General features: G+C 44.6%; 1 protein-coding gene and 1 long non-coding RNA gene across 2 annotated transcripts; one reads left to right on the forward strand and one right to left on the reverse strand.

Moving 5' to 3' along the window:
• The first annotated feature begins 2,517 nt into the window (after window positions 1-2,517).
• LOC118179157 lies at window positions 2,518-5,169 on the forward strand. Its single transcript, XR_004756377.1, has 2 exons — window positions 2,518-4,462; window positions 4,929-5,169. It is a non-coding gene; the product is annotated as an uncharacterized LOC118179157 (long non-coding RNA).
• A 4,030-nt stretch (window positions 5,170-9,199) lies between these two features.
• On the reverse strand, window positions 9,200-19,393 carry MBD3 (methyl-CpG binding domain protein 3). The gene is made up of 6 exons (XM_035348283.1): window positions 19,212-19,393; window positions 17,561-17,698; window positions 15,175-15,265; window positions 14,529-14,706; window positions 13,126-13,323; window positions 9,200-11,508 (listed from the first exon to the last, which is right to left on the reverse strand). The coding sequence occupies exons 1-5, from the start codon at window positions 19,311-19,313 to the stop codon at window positions 13,131-13,133; spliced, it is 702 nt and encodes a 233-aa protein (XP_035204174.1). The 5' UTR covers window positions 19,314-19,393; the 3' UTR covers window positions 9,200-11,508; window positions 13,126-13,130.
• Between the last annotated feature and the right edge of the window lie 331 nt (window positions 19,394-19,724).

Raw genomic sequence — 19,724 nt, forward strand, 5'->3', positions numbered from 1 at the left:
GTCCTAGCCCCGCCCCCTTACAGTTCCGCCCCGCCGCTCGCCCGGCTCCGCCCCGCCTCTTGCTCCTTGTCCCCGCCCCCTCCGCGTGGCTCCGCCCCCGCTCCGTGGCCACGCCCCCCTCGTCTCATGGCTCCGCCCCCCCGGCTCCGGGAGCCGCGGGTGGCGGGGGCCGAGCCCTGCAGGGACCCCCCGGGGGCTGGAGGGCAGCCAGAGCCCGGCCCCGCTGCGGGGGGGGGGGGGGGGGGGGAACACGATGCAAAAGGGGGGGGGGGGGGGGGGGGGGGCTGGGGGCTGCAGGACCCCCAAGGCTTAGGGGCCATCTTCAGGATCCCCAGGGCAGGACCCCCACGGTCCAGGACCCCCAAGTTTGGGGCTGCCTTTGGGACCCCCAGGGCGGGACCCCCAGGCTCTCCCCAGCCCCCCCAGTCCCAGCTCTATATGCGCCAAGGAGCCCCCAGCAGTGACCACAGGGACGCAGCAGGTACTCTGCACAGCCCTTTATTTGCAGAACGAAGGGGCGCCTCCGAAGGGGCGCCTCGCCCCCAGGACAGAGGACACAGCAGCAAAGTGCCAGCCACAGCCCACATGGCCACCCCAAACGCAGGCAGACAGCCCAGGTCAAGCCCAAGTTTTCACAAACTGGAGGGTCTGGGCTCACGGCCCAGCTGCTCTTCCAACCAAACAGCCCCTGAGCCCCACTGGGATCCCTGAAGGGCTGGCTCCAGGCATAAAACACCTCCTGCCCCCCTAAGCTAACTCACGGCTTTCCTTTCCAGCCCCTTTCCTCCCTGCCGCCTGAGGGGTGCAGTGCAGGGGTTCCCAGTTGTGCCCCCTGGTTCTGGGAGCTCCCCTGGCTGCCGCCTCTGTTGGAGCTGTTCTGCAGCAGGCTTCGGTTAGAGAAAGAAATTTCCTTCCTCCCCAGTTACTTCACTAGAGCTTGTTGGAAAATAACGGGGTTCTAACAGGTAGTGCTGCCACGCTGATCTCGATCCCTGTAGGGCTTCCCCCCTGCCGATCAGCTCCCTGCAGAACACCTCTCCCCAGATCATTTTCTCCACCCGGGCCACGGCTTTATAGGGAATTTCCACAGACAGAGCTTTAAGAGACCCTTCGTGGCGGTGATGACACTAACTCACCCTAATATACCAATTATTAGGTCACCTGCTACCTCACATGCCCAGATTCCACAGGTCCAATTCTCAAGCTTCATTTTCTCCCTTTTCATATAACTGTCTTCCCAAAGCGCTGTCTTTGGGACTAATTCAGCCAGTCAGCTTGGGGTTGTTTTTAATTGCGAGCACCACCACCAGCCTCTGGTCCCGAACCCCCCCCTTCGGAACAGCCGCGCTCTGTTTGCGTTTCACAGAGCCCTGTAAACATTAACTCCTGCCAGCCAGCAGCCCAAACATGCGGTCAGTCCTTCGGCTTCCACATTTTGCCCTTCAGCTGGTGACTCTCCTGCGGAGAGGGACTTTCACCCCGTACTTCTGACGCTCCAGATGGTTCAACTTGTATGTCATCTTCTCAGCGAGATAACACCAACGGGAACTGCCTCCGTCCTCTCCATTCCTCTTACCCACCCATCTAAACATAAGATGTTTTCATGAACGATTTTCAGCAGCTGGAAAATATGTAAAGTTTCCTCGTTTCACCTCAGAGCTCTTGCTTGTTTTCTAGGAGACCGCTGCAACTTCTCCTTCCCCAGGCACTCACAGCTCCGTTTCACCAGGATCAGGCCGTGTCTGCCCAACCTCCTCAGCACCTGCAGAGATGCACCGGCACGAGCATGGCTCCCTGCTTCCTCCCACCTCAGCCTCCTCTTCCCTTTCTCCATCCCCGTGCCACGGGCTGGCAGCTCCCGGTGTGTTAGGGAGAGCTCGCCCTGCTGCAGGCTGAGGATTCTCCTCTAGGGACAGATGTGGCAAAACCAGCAGATCTGAGCCACGCAGGCTGGCTGTGAGACATCTCCTCCTCTCACTTCCCAAAATATTTAATTTACTAAGTTGAAACACCCCACTGAACTACTAAAAATAGGGGGGTTTCCATTACTTGCGGTTAAGTGCTACGTCCCCCTTCCGAGCTTCTCCGATATACAGAAATTGGGAACTCATTAACGACCGACCGACCCTTTGCCTCTCACAACTTCTTTGGGCAGCCTGCATCAAGGCAGGAGCTACCCCGGCGGTGCGAACCTGCCTGAAGCAAACCTCACGTCCTCACGAGTCAAACCCTGCGGCACACTGACCACCACGGGCCACCCGCCTGCCACCTTGTGAGCCCCACGAGGAATGCTGGACGTGGGCTCTCACCCCAGCAGCTACACCAGCAGCTCCCAACACTAATTTTTGCCTGCACTGTGCTCTCTCAGTCCTCTCGGGAATTCACTACGTCAAGTCCAACAACACTTAGAGAAGCTGCCAGTTCTTAAAGTGCTTTTGGCAAACCTGGTTCGTAGATGCTCTGCCTATGATCTGTTCCATTTTCAGCAGAACTAGCTCATACTTTCTTCTTTCCTTAGATTCTTGATTTCATTCGTGACCCTAGTTGCCTTTTTTCTTAACCTGAGTAATGAGCAAGTCTTTAAAAGCCTTGCCTTTGTTAACAGAGAAATGGATTACACAAATACTTTAGCATAACTGCAGTTCTTTACCAACAAAAAGCAACCATACAGAAGATCCAACTTCCCTAAACACAACTGAAAAGAGAAGGCCCCCACTCGCTGCTTCCAAGCCCACCTCTACAGTCCACACCAGACGGTTTCCCCATTTCCCATCAGGTCCCATTCACACTCTCCTCTGCTGCTTCGCACTGCCTGTAATCCTTTGCCAGGCTCTCCCAGTTACCACAGCCGATCCTGGAGATGCTCTCCGGGTCACAAACCTCCTCAGCTCACTCTCCATGTGACACCGTGCTTACAGAACAGGCATTTTTTGTCCACTCCTGTCGCGTGAGGAGAGACTTACTACTACACTTTCTGTGTAGCTTGGAAGTGGGGTGCAGGCGTCGTCATCGGCTGAAGCAGGTCTCCGACCAGCACAGAACACGGACGTTGCTCAGTGACCTGTGCAGCCCCCTGTGTACATACAGGGAGTTAAAGAACGCTGTACTAAAGCACAGCAAAGGTGTAACAGCACATTGAGGCATTTTCTGCATGGGGAAATAGATCAATACAGCTACAGCAAAGTTATTATTACCACCACAGCTATGCAAGTAAAACTCCCTCAAGTGTGATTCTGTGACAGCCACGTCTATCTCAGGTCAAGTGTGCAAATGCAGAAGTTAAAACGCCCTAGCTAGAATATTTATTGTGCTATAAAGACCAAGCCCTAAAGAGGAGATACCTGAATATAGCAGGGTGGGGAGGAAAAACCCCACACTTGTTTCCTTTCCTTTTAATCGCAGCACATTAGCCAAATGCAATAAACGGGACCCAAAATTTAGGTGGGGAACATGCTTTTGGAGGACGACTGCAAGCGGTTCCTCTAACACTTCAGGAGATCAAACTCGACTTTCTGCACTGTTCTTCAAGCACATGCAAACATCATGCAAAAAATACACGCTTTGAGCGGTGCAGAAGAGGTGGTGCAGCTTGGAGAAGAACTATAAAAAAGTCCTCACTTGTGTGTGGGAAGGCTTAGGGGAATATTTCAGCACATCAGGAGCTGAATCACTGCATGTAGGTGGAGCCAGACAGATTGACAAGATCTGCAACTTGAAAAATGACCTAAGTCTGAGATCAATCATCTCAAAAGTAGCTGACTGAGGGAACATATGGAGACAGATCAAGGTGACGAGGCTGAATGTCAGCACGGCAGGGAAAAACTGCACTGGATGCACATGCAACTGACCGAGCATTGTGCAACTCAAAGCACGGACAACTCTCGGCATAACAGGCTGAGCGCTGTTTCCTTCTGTTGCCTTTCAGTGTCACCACAACTTTATCTCAGACTCTTGTCTACTACAGCAGCACGTAAAAAAGGCACTCTGGGGGAAGCCATTAGCAAACGTCTCTTTTTTATGCATTAGATTAATGAAGAATCTGACTTTCAGGTAACGACTTCTGAAAAGTTGTAGAGCAGCCACTTGATGCAAAACTAAGAATTAATTGTACATCAGATAAAAGCATGAAAGCTTGGTGCAGTCTTGTTATTTTTTCAAGTTTTACAGCCCTTCAGATCACTGAATCCCAGTAAGATCTGCTCTAGAGGTTAACCCAGGATATTAAACTGGACTCAAATTACAAACAAACCCAAGTAATAACTTATTATTCAACTCCTTCAGAAACTTGGGAGCCGATTCGTCATAAGACCTGTATTCTTCTACACATGCAAACACACAGATTTCTACAGCTAAGCATTTCCTGACTTCTGCCACCGGAGACAAAGAATTCATGACGACATTCAGTGCCCCACTATTCCAATTCTGCACGAGCTCAGAATACTTCCGTTTGTGCCTCTGTAAGGTAAGAATACACTAAACACAAAAAGATTAATTTCCCATCAGTATCATCAATACTGAATTAGAATGCTAACCGATAACCCTGACAAGCATTTCATATATGATTTGGTAGGTCGTTCTGAAGTTCAAAATGTTTTTTCTTCATCATTCTCACAAGTGCCCTATCACTGTAAAACAGGATTTAGCAAATGCTATCCTGTGCTGTTGGGATCAAAGTGAAGGGTAATGGTTTTCCCTTATTAGTTCAAGGGAAATTCCCACCCCTGGAAGTGTTCAAGGCCATGCTGGACGGGGCTTTGAGCAAACTGGTCTAGCAGAAGGTATTCCTGCCCATGGTGAGGGGGTTGGAATTAGATCATTTTTAAGGTCCTTTCCAATCCAAATCATTCTATGATTCTATGAACATAGTTGATCTCTGCTCATCTGAGAATAAATCTAAGTTTTAAGCTTGCTATATCCTCTACAAACAGGACACTGTTCCCCGTGCTGTGGAATGGATTCTGACTGTGGGCAGGCAGGAGGCAGTACGCCACCTTCTCAGGTCTGTGTGTCTACTTACAGCAGGAGCTGAGATGCACAACGCAGGTTTCATTGAGTTTATGCTCAGTGACAACAGCTAAGAATATGCACTCTGTTTGATAGGGGATAACTGGTATCATCCAAAGACTCGCATGTGCAGCAATCCCAAATAAACAGGACTGACTTGATAGTGCTGAAAAACTTTTTCTTCATTAAACACATTCTTCCCATTCCCTCACTTCATTTGTTTTAAGCCCTTTAAATATGTTATCCTACCTGCTTTTTGAGGACCGGGACAATCAGTCTACATTGAACAGGCTTTCTTTAAAGCAAGACAAAAAGGACATGACTCAGAGTTGCTGAAAGATTTAGTTACCCTTTTGTATGTTCTGCTGTATCTACCTCCTGCAAAGTAGTAAGGAGTAGGAGTGAAGGGAAAAAAATACAGTAAGCAACTAGACACCGAGTCAGAAGGAAGAGCTGAGCATGTAGGTAGGTTATCAGACCCATGGAACAGACCTGAACAGAAGGTAGCGAGGGATCTGGACGGAGGCGAGATGGCTTCGCCTCCTCTCAGGGTGGGATGCAGCCTGTGAGGCCCCCGGTCCTCTCACTATCTGCAGCGCTGCATCCAGCCCGACCGGGGCCTTGGGGCAGGTCTGGGGGACACGGGGATGCTCAGGGGCCAGGGCAGCTCTACTATGAGGGCAGGCTGAGAGAACTGGGGGTGCTCAGCCTGGAGAAGGCTCTGGGGAAACCTTACAGCAGCCTGCCAGCACCTAAAGGGGCTGCAGGCATCAGAGAATCACAGAACTGTAGGGGTTGGAAGGGCCCTCAAAAGATCATTGGGTCCAACCCCGCTACAAAGCAGGTTCCCTACAGCAGGTTGCCCAGGTAGGGTCCAGACGGGCCTTGAATATCTCCAGAGAAGGAGACTCCACAACCTCCCTGGGCAGCCTGTCCCAGCGCTCCGTCACCCTCAGCGGGAAGAAGTTCTTTGGCGTGTTGGTGCGGAACTGCCTGGGCTCCATTTTGTGGCCATTGCCCCGTGTCCTGTCCCCACACACTATTGAAAAGAGGTTGGCCATGGCCCTCTGTCTCCCACACCTCAGGTATTTATAAACATTGGTAAGATCCCCTCTCAGTCTTCTTTTCTCAAGGCAGATCAGACCCAGGTCTCTCAGCCTTTCCTCACAGGGGAGATGCTCCAGGCCCCGTATCATCTTTGTGGCCCTCTGCTGGTCTCTTTCCAGGAGATCCCTGTCTTTTTAGTACTGGGGAGCCCAGAACTGGAACTGGGAAAGCTGGGGAGGGGCTCTTAGTTGGGGGGGGGGGGAGGCAGTGACAGGACAAGGGGTAGGTAACTGATTTAATCTAAACCTAAAAACCAGGTTTAGATGAGCTGTTAGGAAGAGGTTTTTCCCCCTGAGGGCAATGAGGCCCTGGCTGAGGCTGCCCCCAGGAGCTGTGGGTGCCCCAACCCTGGCAGTGCACAAGGCCAGGCTGGATGGGGCTGGGGGCAGCCTGGGCTGCTGGGGGGGTCGTGCCCATGGCAGGGGTGGGACTGGGTGGGCTTCGAGGTCCCTTCCAACCCAAACCTCTCCATGGTTCTGTGATTTTAACTGCTGGCAGGGAGCCTGGAGAGCCGCCTGTTGGGCGCATTGTGCGCTTTCACAGAAAGAGCTGGGAACCCGTTAATTTTCTAAAATGCTCTCCCACACACAGAACTGTTGCAGTTGCCACAGAGGTAACATTCAATGGCAAACAGGAGGGAAGAAAGGCAAGAGTATGTTTGGTAATGATACTAAAAGAACAATTAAAAGTTGATGAGAAACAGCCAAGATAAAGTTAGACAGAGATAAGTAAGCAGCAGTCCTGAAAATTTAAGGATAAAGGCTTAGGGGTAATATCCAAGGCCTTAAAAATGAATTAACAGGCCTGGAAAGAAAATTTCAGGTTACCAGCTTGTGTGTGTCAAAGGAGAAAGTCTTAAACCATGAACAATACCAACTACATGGCTACAAAATACTTACTACAGAGAAACACAGTTACGCAGCAGCTCTGCAGAAGGTAATCAGTGGATTTTAACTCTTAAAAATCTGTGGGTGCAGTCCTCAGTTGTGCTTTTCTGGGTGCCTTTCAGAGGACTGGCACAAATACTAATCTGAACCAAGGAAACTAACTAACAGGATAGCCTGCTGCCTCTTCCCTCTGTTCCTCCAATTGCTACAGTCAGCCTGTAAAAGATTAGTTTTCAACAAGACAGCTGCAAAATACATTTAACCTTCATTTACATTCCTATTCAACGTTTTCTTAGTTTATAGAAAAGAGCAACAGGACAGTCTCCTATAGCTATAAAGAAGCTGAATTACCTCCACCAGTAGCTGATAAACTAGCACCAATGAAAAGGTTTCATTCAGCACAGTTTGTCTTGCACAAAGTGAATGCTTTTAGCTTCCTCTGCAGCTAAAATGTGTTTTACTGATGAAAACACGTTTCTGATTTGCAAAGTTCATTTCAGCAAGCCTGTTTTCACATAGAAAGTAGAACAGGAGCATGCGTTTATCAGTGAATTCTAATTTAAAATATTTTTGCTTTAATACTATCACTAATAATTCACAGCCCTGAAACAAAAGACTCCATATGTTGGGTTTAACATACCTACATTTTAACAGTCCAGCCATGTCACTCATGCCTGTTTTCCCTTCCTAATGTGCTCAGGTTACAAGCAAGACAACTCCTCCCTTTTCTTGCTCAACAGGCAGTTCAGCAAGTTCAACTTCAGATGCGAATCGAGCTAACTTGGGCAGAACCACCTACAAAAGGTCTGCAGGATAACTCTAAACTGCACCAATATCCATGCAAATTCATTTACATTTATTGATTGCGCAAAATTTTATCCAACTAGAATTCAGTAAAAATAATATTGGTAATAAACAAGCAGGGAGAATTAAATTCCCTTAACTTTGTTAGTTTTAAAAAACAGCAGAGAAAAAAACCTGAGTCATCTTAACGGAACAGCTCCAACACACTTTGCGCAAGATAAAATCAGAAGTCTTAAACAACCAGGAGTCTCTTTCACTTTTGCACAGTAAAACTGTGTTTTGAGGGTTTTTGCCCTATCTACCAACATCAAGCAAACCAATTTCCCCCATCTCCACCAGTGCCCTCTAGAACTGGGCAGGCTGCTGTTTCCAGATGAAACAAGAAAAATCTGAGCATGACACAGAATAAGTACAGCTTTTGTGAACGTAGATGGTACATTTCCAATGTTACACTGCCTACAGAAAAAGATGAAAAACTTAAACCATATTGGACAAGTTCCCACCCTCCCCAGTGAAGATGCACAAAGACCATTCAAATCTGCTCGTATGTTATTTCCAAAAAGGATTAAACTAGCAGAATATAACTAACCACCCGCAGAGCTTGGTGTAATTATTTTTGTAGAAAATAGCCAACCAGAATAGATTACTGGTGCAACCAGTGCACAGGACAAACCTAAGGCTATTTTGCACTGCTGCTTCGTATTTAATACATTTATAATCTTTGAGGACAACAGAAAGGTGCCGTTACCACTGATGGAAAGAATTACCGTTTTCAAAAGCATCCTCACAACTGCTTCTCCAAGCAGAGGAACCTGGTCTCAGATGGAACCACTGTACCTACATTCACATGTAACAACTGCTGTATATAATAAAAAGTCAATAAATTTTGCTGAATTCCATTCAATTACTTTTCCTGTATGTCTTATTAACTAATCATCTGCTTCAAAAGCTCTATGTCAAGTAGCAACTACTTTCTCCACCTTGGGGATAATATATTCAATGAAGGCAGACAACTATGTGCCCCTTGGTCATGTCCATGGCAGTAGGCTGTGGCAAGACAAACTAACCCAGCTGTTGGTGCAGCACCACGAGAAAGACAACAGGCTTATTTAAAAGGAACGTTTCATTCACTTACCTGTCTCACTAAGCAGGTAAAGTTACTCCTTGGGACATGACAGGAGTCCTGGGCCCCTTTTGGTACTTTGAACAATCAACTCCATATGAGTGAAAACAAACTTTTTAAAGGGCTGATGGGGAAAAAAAGAGAGCTCAGCACGGAAAGTAGAGGTATAAAAACAAAAGAGTGGCACACAAGTTAGCAACGATTTAAACTTGAATTAATTCTTCTTAATGAATCCTCAATGCATCAAAAGACTAGTATCAAGTTCTTAATCATCTGAGTCCCGGTGCTTACATATGTTTAAAATTTATTTTGATTAAAGACATCACTAGATATTTAAAAAGTTTTTAAAAAGTCAAAAGAAATAGTGTCAGAACAAGATGGCCATGTTCAAGAAAACCCCTCCAGGATGGGTTGTAAACTGCTAGAGCTGAGATTCAGACGACCACATCAGCAACTCGCCCATTACACAGGACATCCTGGTAGCCTCCTCCTCAGTGAGGAGGCAGAGAACTCTGCAGCAAGAAGGAACTGGTTTTCCACAAGTTTCATCCACTCTCCTCTTCTGGGTCTCAAACGTCCAGATCCAAATGTCAGAACAGAGCCCACCACAGAAACACAAGAGCTTTTCTGCTGAGGTAACTGGAAGGGGCACAGCACAAAAACTCCAAGCAGGGGCTTGAAGCAGACCAGAAGAATCTCTACTTTGTGAGAAACATTTAATTCAACACAATGAATTACAAGAGGACAGATTTACAGAATAATAACCGTAACAGACTGTTTAAAAAGGAAAGTAATTTTCACTGGCTGCAGTAGCAGGTAAAGATCCCCAAAAGAATACCTGGTAAAGCAGCAGCAAAGTACAATTCAGTCTTCTTGCAGCACTCCAAATGAGCAGTATCAAAGAATTTTGTATTCTCACATCTTTGAGAAAAGAGTTAATATAGTACCAGTCACTTTGGCATGGGATATTTTTCAAGGAGCTTAAACCTATTCAGACCACTACACTGAACTACTCCCAAAGGCTATTACTCGCCAGGCAATTCCCCTGGTCCCTTGCTGTTCCTGCTAATCATTCTTACATGATAAAGGCTCTGGGAGCTACTTTCTTCCCCAAGTTTTGGGATACCAACAACTTGTACAATTGGTTAGTGGCACAATATTTCATCCACCACTTTATACTGTACTTTCATCTGAGACATCCATGCACGAATTACGCAATGGATACCCTAAGACTAAAATAACTTCTGCAACCTAGTCAACATATTCTCCAAGCTACGCACACATCTTTCTCCCATCTCTCTATCCTCCCTCCCCAGATAAATCCCTTTTTAGCCACAAGTTACCCCAATATGCTCACAGTTGTACTAGAAGAGACTGATGAATCAATCAAGGTACCCATGGTGAAGCCAAATACTTATAAACACATTAAGGCAGGTTTCACATCATTTCATTTTTTGGACACAAAATGCTGGTCACTTCACTGCACATGCAAATAAGAAAGATTTAATACTTAATAAAAAGCTTTAGATTCATTTAGATATCAATTATAGAAAAATCAACCTTTTGCCTTTCTTGTTTTTAAAAGAGGTCAGAACATTACTGCACATGAAAGCAGATGTGTAGACACACCTATTGGAATGGATTCCCTTCCCTCCACACACACAGAAACAGAGGTCAGGGTTCTTGGCACCAGAAGAGAAAAGAGGAAGTCTTCCTCATTGTCAGTCAGAAATGAGTCATCCTTCCATTCTGAGTTGAGAAGGTCCTTCTGACCAGACCTAAGCCAAAGCAAAATATACCACAGAGCGGGTATATTTATCTTCAGAACTCTGTTCTGCTATGCTTGGACACACACAGAACTCTGTATCTAAAATGTGCACAGTAGTGCATTCGGTGTGGTGCTGGAACTCACTAAAAACCAGATTGCCATTGACCAGCTCCTCACGTGTAACTTCCCCTACTCATCAAAACCTCAGGTGGAAGAGGCACTGGTAGTTCATCTCTGAGACTACACTTTCAAGACCAATGTGGTCTTGCGAGGAAAATGAAATTCACTGACCCAAATAGACACATGGAATGACAATCCATAACATAAAATGACCTCCCTACAGTCTGGTACAAACAGGTAGCCTACAGCAGAGTAGCCAAGGAGTGAAACAGCATCTCTCTCACTTGCATTAGAGAGAAAATGGTTTTGGTGGGTCATTGGTAAAGATACTTTGATAGAAAAGCTTGAAAAATCACTGACCCACAAAAAAAAAAAAAAGGACAGGAAGTTTGGTTCCTAGTATATTCCCTCCCACTGTTTTATATTCCTTTATCCCCTCCCACTTTTGTATTCCCAATTACCCTACCCCTTTAGAAAAAGGAGGGGGAGTAGAGTTTAGTCAAGTTCCATCTTCAAAACTACCCAGCAATTAATGAACCATCAGCTTCTCAACTTTTCCTGAAGTGTACATCAAAATGCTCATAGGTACAGTCGGATTGTTGGTGCAATTTACTCTGCAGACACTCTTGGCTTTGTAAATAGTTGTGCTGACCCTGCTGATAGGGTTTATACTGGGAATTCTTAGATGGAACTCCCTAGAAGAAAAAGAAAAAAGACCTCGTAAGTTAGACACTTTTAAACACCTTTGTAGCAAGTAAGTTCTTAGAAGAATAAAGCAGCATTGGCAAAACGTAGCCATTTCTTCATCTCCCATTTTTCACCTTCAGCAGACGGTTTGTTATGGTTCTTTGCTGTTGCCAGACCTTTGTAGTAGAAAGGAATGCAAGATATTCACTGTCCAAATAAAGCTACTGTTAGTCATGTGGTAAAACAGGAAAATATAAAGAGCCCAGATATCAGATGGTATCTCCCAAACACCAAACAGATTTCACAGTATAATCAACCTTCCAGCTTGAAGGATCGCTTAACATAAATCATTCTTCTTTCTACCTGACACTGAAATACAGCTGCCACTCCCTCCAAAGCGGGGTTTCTTTTCTTCTGCTCTTCATCCTAAAGGTTCCTTTCTTCCTCCACATTCTCGACTCTTGCCTCACAGGCTCACACAACTGGAGTCTGCATAATGAAGCACCCTGGGTATTGGCTACCTCATCCCAGCGACAGAGCACTAATTGCTTTTCTTAGGCTAAAACTTAAAATGATCAAAAGTTAAAACCAGTGAGTTCTGGTTTTATCTCATTGCACGTGCTCCACTGATGAAACACGCAGGCTAGGGTTACATCAAATAACACAGCAAGGAAACACTTTGCTTCACAGGATGGTGCTCTGTCCCTGCCAAGTGCAACAGGCAACACTTCGGGGAACTTCAGTTGGTGTACCTTCACTTGGCCTTATAAAACTGCCTCCCCCCCATTACTACACAGTAAGGATTTATTATTCAGAGCTATTTTGGTTTACAAGACAACAAAAAAAATTCAGTTGAATCTTTAAAGAGGTCCACTGCACAAGTGAAAGCCTAAGAGAGACTTGAAAACAAGAAGCAAGCCCATTATAATTGTTTTAAGGGATACACAGTGTAAAGGCACACTGCTGGGAATCCTGCAGGTACTGGTGTTAACCATTTTTTTCAGTTATTTCCAAATTTTGAATACGTACATTCTTCTGTTACTTTCGGTTTGCCAATTCCTGCCACAAAATATTTTAGCAACAACTTCCTTCTTTTGATGGTCAGGTTGTCCTTTCTGACTTCTGAAATGTTACTTAAAATTTCCAATAATGTGCCCTCTAATACACCCTGCAAGAAAATGCTTACTAAAAAAGCAAAAGTTAGACAGAAATGGAGGGAGGGGAACTAAATTGGTAAGATGGCAGCTGCCCTTCCTGCCCACAGTATCCTCTTCCCTGTCATAGGTAGTAATAAATAAATTGGGAAAAAAAGACATCACAAAACAGGTGAATGTTTAGGGACTGATCCACTTTCAAGACAGAATCCTTCAAGTGATTACACACACATTCTGGTTACGCTTTTAGCCCATCCAACACAAACATAAAGCCCAGGACATTTGATGACAATAACTCACCAGCCACCATGCTCCTCAAAACACTTGATTTTTTGGTGAAAAGAGCGCTTTTGAAAACGTGTGCTAAGAAGCAAAGATTTGTTGATATATGCCAGGATTCCCTCTGAAGCCATTTCTGTCTTCAGAACTATTCAGTACAATTTAAGGAGAAAATAAAAGTTGTCATGCTACCTGGACTATACATTCTCCATCTCCTGGTCGTGATCCTGTTCCTCTTCCTCCTCCTCCTCTTCTCCTTCTTCCTCACCTCCTTCTTTCTCTGATGGAGCTTCCCCATCTCTTGCAATTTCCTCTACGTGGGCAAGCATGTCAGCCATCAGAGCTTCCTCCAGCCTCTTTCGCACCTGCTGCACCAGTTCCTCTTGCTTCCTGCCCCAAACCAATGAACACTTGAATTAATTCCCAAAGCTAACTATTTCAAGGGAAAGAAATCTTATATTGCTCATCCATGAGGCTGGGCAGAGAGGCACAATTCTGAAAGAGTCCTCAGTAAGAACTGCACTGTAAAAAGAACTGCCTGGCATTACACTTTAAGTGAAGCTGAGAAACACTTTATAAAAGTTGCCCAATTCTTTCTACTGTGAGTCCTTACTACTGATTGTACAATTTTTTAATTTTGGCTGAAATTTGCAGATGATTCAAGACTCTTTTTTTAAAAATCACAAATATTAATTTAAGCAAGAAAAAGTCAGCCTACCCTGCTCAGGCTTCCAAAAACAAGACTGGAGAAAATTAGTTTTTTTGACTATTTCATTTTTTCCTCATTCTCCTTTTGAGTAACAATCTTAAATTTTACAGCTTCTTTTATCTCAAAGTCACAGTGATGTAAAGAAGCGGTCAACAATTTGTGGCTCATGGGACTCCTATTTCATCTCAGCCACAGGAAATCAGAATGTTATAAACAGACCTTTTTTCCTGGTCATTCATGTATAAATCACACGGAAGGAGTCATCCTGTAGTTCAAAAAGATTTACCAGCTGAACAGTCAAAACAATTACTGCCTTTGTACACTGTTAATGAATGTGAAGTAGTGTGATTTCAGGTTGAGAACAGAATATACCAAGGACATTATCAAGTGCTTAAAGCTGAATTTGGCCAATTTTGATTCACTGAAAGCAAGCCATACCTACATAAATCGCATCCTTATTTGCTGCCACAGCAGTAGTTAACGCTTTCATTTGATCTTGTGCTGTCACAAAGGAGTAAGATGGTGAAAGTCTCATTATTTAGCATTTCCCCATCCCTTCTTTGCCTTAGTCAAGGTTACTCAAATTCAGATACCCCTTTTCCGTAACAGGAAACATACTGACATGAACAACAATTATGAACCGAAACCTCAGAGTAAGCGAGCATGGGTTAAAATAAAAAATAATGTGCTTTAAGTAAATCCCTGTTCTTAAGAGAGCTGCTTTGTGTAACAATTCTTTCTACTCTTCTAATAACGACACGTTCAAATTAACCCAGCAAGCCCTAGTGCTCTATCAAACATTTCAACTCGCCAGTGAAAAAACGTGGTGCTGTTTTACCACCAGAAAACATGTTCCAGGACAGTATCTGCTATTTCTAGGTAATACCTAATATCTTCATCTGTCACCATAAATGCTTTGCAAAGCGGCTGTGAAGTGTTCAGCCAAACTCCGGGATTCTTCTCGACAGCTGCAGACAGCTGGCCAGTGATGGGCATAGTGCTGGTGTGCAGAGCACTAGCGATAGCAGAGAGAAGGGTCTCATCAGTGCAACCAGGTCCAACCCCTGCAAGCCAGAGGAAAAGCAACAATCAGCATGGCACGCGACAACAAAGGGCACATCAAGACAACAGCAATAATTTCAGATTTAATGGCAAAGCATGTGCTCTCATTTAGAAAATCAACACAACATAAAGCTCAGACTTCAACACTTCCAACGGCACCTGTGCTCCCAAGGTTATCTAAGCTTAGATCAATTCCTCGTTATGTTACATAAAAAACAACCTGGGAATGGAAGCTCTTTAAACAAGCACTGCTTCTGGAAAACAAACCAACAAAGTCAAGAAACTTTGCCACTTCCTCTCATTATGCTTCAGCATCCCCTGAGGACGGAGGGCGCCTGAGGAGTACTAAGGGCTCCTGCTGAAGCGGTCCACAGCACCGAGGAGCACGAGGAGGTTGACACAATACCTTCAGATCACCGCTGACTGGGATCAAAACGCCACCCCTGGAGTTGAGGGCAGACTCTGATTACCTTGTAAACCTTTTGGAAGGTCCATTGTTTTCACCAGCTCCTCCGCAATGTCAAAAGCATTCAGTCCACTTAATTTCTTCTCCCAGAAGAGCTGACATCAAAGAAAGTGTTTATTGGTACAAAGCAGGGAAATGGAATCGACAACCGCACAAAGCACCTGCTTACAAGCAGAAAGGGAAGGGCGCTGCAGCAGACAGTTTTATATTGGATTTACTGCAGAAGTGGTCTGAAGGCGGGGAGCAATCCTCATTACCAATCCCACATCTCTGTCCTGATTTACTGCCTGGAAAAAAGACTTTCCTTTCCTCCAGGGACTGGTACTCACTGCTTCTGAACTGGAGCAGCAAGGCAGTGCTTGCTTGCTTTCATCCGAGTGCACACACACTATGGGACAGCTGTTTTTTTTACACTACTGTTCCTCTCTTGCTGCCTCCCATATGCCACAGAACTGAAGTTAAGGAATGCAGAACTCGTCCAAGCTCTTTACGACGTAAGGCATTGTTTTATTCCTCTCTAGGAGTTTCTCATGGGAAGAATCACCGCTAGACCTTCGAATAATTTTGAATCACAGGTTCTCCTCAAACCTAAACACAAGTGAACCCATGGTTTGGTGGGAAGTCAGATACTAAAACTAGATAAACTTTCAACCCTCAATCTACATGTATAGGGATGATCAATGCATAGCTGGAGTACATTTTTTCTTACAACAAAGCAAGTTTATTGAGGCCTTGAAAAACTGAAAATTTTACCCTATACAGTCCAGGCACATCCCTTTTCACACCTGTCAAAATCTGAGTGTAATTGAACCCACACTACTTTTCCAATTACGAGCTCCTAAAAAGAGGAAGGAGGACAGTCAAAGCCAAAACACATAGGCTGGATGTTCGTTAGCCTACGACTTTCAAATAGGTACGTATTAAGGCAGCACATCGTAGTGCTTTAGAATTCTGAAGAAACATCTGGAGTCAATTGACCAGAGGTTTCACTACACTATATTCTGGTAAAATAAGTAAGGAAAACCCAGGCTGAGTCTACAAAGCTGCATTGCAACAAGTAGTAATGTGAGCAGGAGGCTACAGAGGCTGGCTTACGTCTCTGCACTGGGGCTGATCTCTGCTGCCTAATGACGGCATTCACGTAACAATCTCTCCCTCAACAGAACACAAATCTCTATTCAGCTCAGGTTTTCTTGCACATCTTACTTTTAGTGTCTTATTGTCCTTCCTAGCCGAGGAGTTTATAGGAGGAGCAACAACACCACAAACACACGTGCCCTACCTCTTTAGGAAACGATGCTAAAAGCCCACAAGCCTTGTTTAAAAATAAATAAATAAAAAGCCACTCCATTTCAAACAGATTATAAATCACACTTCAGAAAGATAAGTTCTTAAGTTTGCATAAAAAGTTTTCAGCACAAGAGTTATTTTATGAGGTAAATCACTTTCCTCTTCAAATGATGCATTTTAATTCCCCCAGACCTGGCAGAGTTCTAAGTATACCAGTAATTGACACCATTGACAGTGCCTGAACAGACTAATGAAGCTGAACATCTAGTTTCCAAAAGGTATAAAGACAGACACGCCACAGGAAAGGATTCACAGAATCCCTGGTGTGAGCTCTGTGGAGGCAACAGGCTGTCAGCTCTACCTAACACTAATGAAAGGAGAACGCCTTCCAAAGGCTGCTTTGAACACGTAAGCCTCATTTGAACTAATGCCCAGCTTCAAAGTTACATTTGCCCTAAGCACACTTTCTGCATCTTTCACGAGATGAAATTAAGCTGAAAGATTTCCTTTACTCATGATGCATTCTCTTGTTTGAAAACATACAGTGCGAGAAGAAAAACAACAACTTTACATTAATGACGTTCCAAGGGAATTTCTAACCATACTCATGCAGGCAGAGTTAACTACTAATGACAGATCCACCTAAAAAAAGGCCCATGCAGGGGGTACAAGCCCTTGCAGCACATCACAAGCTGTAGTCTGCACACGAAACGGATTTCTTGAAACACAGAATTCTAATACACTTGGAACATTTTATAATGATTACACTGTAAATTTCCTCTAAATTGTTTATGACTTCTGTCTACATTTGCAGATAGGTCTCAAAGAAGTTTTTAACTAAAAGAGAATTGTGACCTTAACAAAGGTTGGAGTCTGGTTATCAAACAGTGCAGACAGCGTATTAGCTGTATACTGGAAATGGTTTTTGCTCTGATTTTAAAAGCTGGAAGCACTATAAGCTATTGTTTCTGAAATCGCAAGTTGCCATGGACATTTTTTCAGCGTTAGAAAGTGAAAGTGTTTTATTTTGGGACCTTCTCAGCAGCAGAACCAAAAGTTTCCTAGCTCTGGAAAAATAGTTTCTAAGCTCCAAGCCTTACCTGCCGGGGTTGGTCCACAGCTTTCTGAGGATCGCTCTTCACCTTATTGCTGGGATGGTTTGTGATCTTTGTGACAGGCTGTTTGAATATGGAGGCTGTCTGTCTGACAGGCAATGCTGTATTCAAATCAGGCTTGCCCTACAAATTTCAAAACAAAAGGAAGGGAAAATCCCATGAAGCATTTTCAATTTACCAAAATGCTACTACAGCTGTAAAGATGCGCTGTGGGCAAGAGAGACATTACGGACTAGAAAACTTGCCTGACCTTAAGCTGTATCAGTGGGACTGTTAAAAATGCGAAACCATCTTCAAATCTTGTCCGAGAACTTTAAAATGTAACCAAGTTTTTCACTCTCACATTCTACGTAAGATAACAGCCACCTCTCGTTCTAGTTTATACACGTTGGTTTTATTCCAATTTTGACAGAAGTCAGGAGTCAGAACAGTGAATTTACATTTTAAGATGACAATCCACCTTTGAAGCACTAACCCTGAAGGTTTTGACACAGTGTTTAAATAATTAATTAGTTTATAATTATTAAATATATATAATTATTAAATAATTAAAAAGTTTATTGTGCAGGATTTAGAGACCAGTTTGCGAATCCAGAAGCCATTCTAACGCTTTCTGCTGAAATTCAGTTGTGGATGCCAATAAATAAAACAATACAGCTGGAATCCTGATCACTTTTTTACCTTCAGTTCTTCATAAAATTCAGTTTTTAACGGGCCTGATAACTACCAAGCGTTCACAACATGACTGTATCTTACACTGCTTGGAAAACGGGGAGCATGTTCCTCATTCCTGAGATCTACTGTGCCAGTCTTGAAGTGGCTGTCGGACATACTTTGTTCTCGAGGATGCAGACACAGTATCTGCTTCACATATTTATTCATGAGATGTAGAAGACTATTCAAGACAAATACCACCCTGAATCATCTTCTGCGCTGATCCATTCGTAAGCTAACGATAACTATTTATACATTAATTGAAAGGTTTGGGCAGAATTTTTAGCCTAAGAGGGGTGTTAGCTCCTGGTCTCACTGAGGCAAGGCATTTTTCTTTTAAAGCATCACTACAGCACCTAGTGCTGCACGTAAACCTTCCTGTCACTTAGAACAGAGTACTGCTCTTGATTCTTTACCAGTTGACATAATTAGAAAATAAACATCATGCTATTTTCCATATTTAATATTTAGGTGCAGAGACACGGCTTTTGGGTACTGGAAAGCATTTTGGCATCTGATGAAGATGCCATGAGCCTATCCATCCAGACTGACGGTATACCACCGTAACCACCATTTTTATTCAATGATAATAATCAAAGCTACTCGGTGCCAAACACAAGCCCCCTATTTTGCTCTGCAGACAGGCCTTGCTGTCCCTCTTATCCCTTCGTCTTTTCGCCCAAGCGAAAGGAGGCCAGCCCTGCCTCCAGCCCTTCTGGCTGCAAGTTTCTCCACATATCAGTACTGTGGAAGAACCAGCAGTTACCTGTCCAACACCCTACAACAGAGATAATATCCCATACAACTCCAGCTTCCCCCACTCATTACAAAACGCTCACTATTTGTGTTAGCCCACAGATTTTTCTGCGAAGCAGCACAGCAGGTGGACAGGCAGAAAGCTTCCACTGCATCTTCCTCTTACTTTGGCTTGGTTGGAACAGTCGTAGCGCATCCTCTGTCTGTTCTTGTTCATTTTACTCATCAACATCTTTCCCGTGCGGAAGTCGAAAGTGCTGAGGTCCATGGAGCTCCCCAGGTAGCGAGCCAGCTGGGGCTTGCTTCGGAACTTTTTACCACTTGGGCTGAAAAACCGTAGAAAAGAAACAAGGAGGGAAATTAAAACCCTCTGGACTTCCATACCAGTGCTTGTGCGAAGTTTTATTTCCTTCACGAACTTCTAGAAGTGAAGCTCACGCTCAGCACAAGATGGGTATTACTGCATTGACGCCAGCTCCCCGCACTTACTGTGCCAGACAGACCAACTGCAGAACTTGCGAGAGTTTGTCTGTGAAGAGCAAAACTCAGACCAGGTATAAATTAACAGGGTGTAGTTCACACCGTAACTGAAGTGGAAAACAATGACACAGAAGTACTTAGTGCTCCATTGTCTCAAATAATACATGCCTGCTTTCAAGGATAATTTCTTCTCACAGGA

This window comes from Oxyura jamaicensis, chromosome 28 (genome assembly GCF_011077185.1).
Source record: "Oxyura jamaicensis isolate SHBP4307 breed ruddy duck chromosome 28, BPBGC_Ojam_1.0, whole genome shotgun sequence".
NCBI classification, from domain to species: domain Eukaryota; kingdom Metazoa; phylum Chordata; class Aves; order Anseriformes; family Anatidae; genus Oxyura; species Oxyura jamaicensis.

Bases quoted from the DNA above. Each gene is read 5' to 3' on its own strand.
- MBD3 (XM_035348283.1), bottom strand. From the start codon at position 19,313: ATGGACCTCAGCACTTTCGACTTCCGCACGGGAAAGATGTTGATGAGT. The intron at 15,266-17,560 runs GTAAGGCTTGGA...CTTTGATGTCAG, and splicing joins CTGTGGACCAACCCCGGCAG to CTCTTCTGGGAGAAGAAATT. The intron at 13,324-14,528 runs GTATTACCTAGA...GGTTTGGGGCAG, and splicing joins GTGACAGATGAAGATATTAG to GAAGCAAGAGGAACTGGTGC.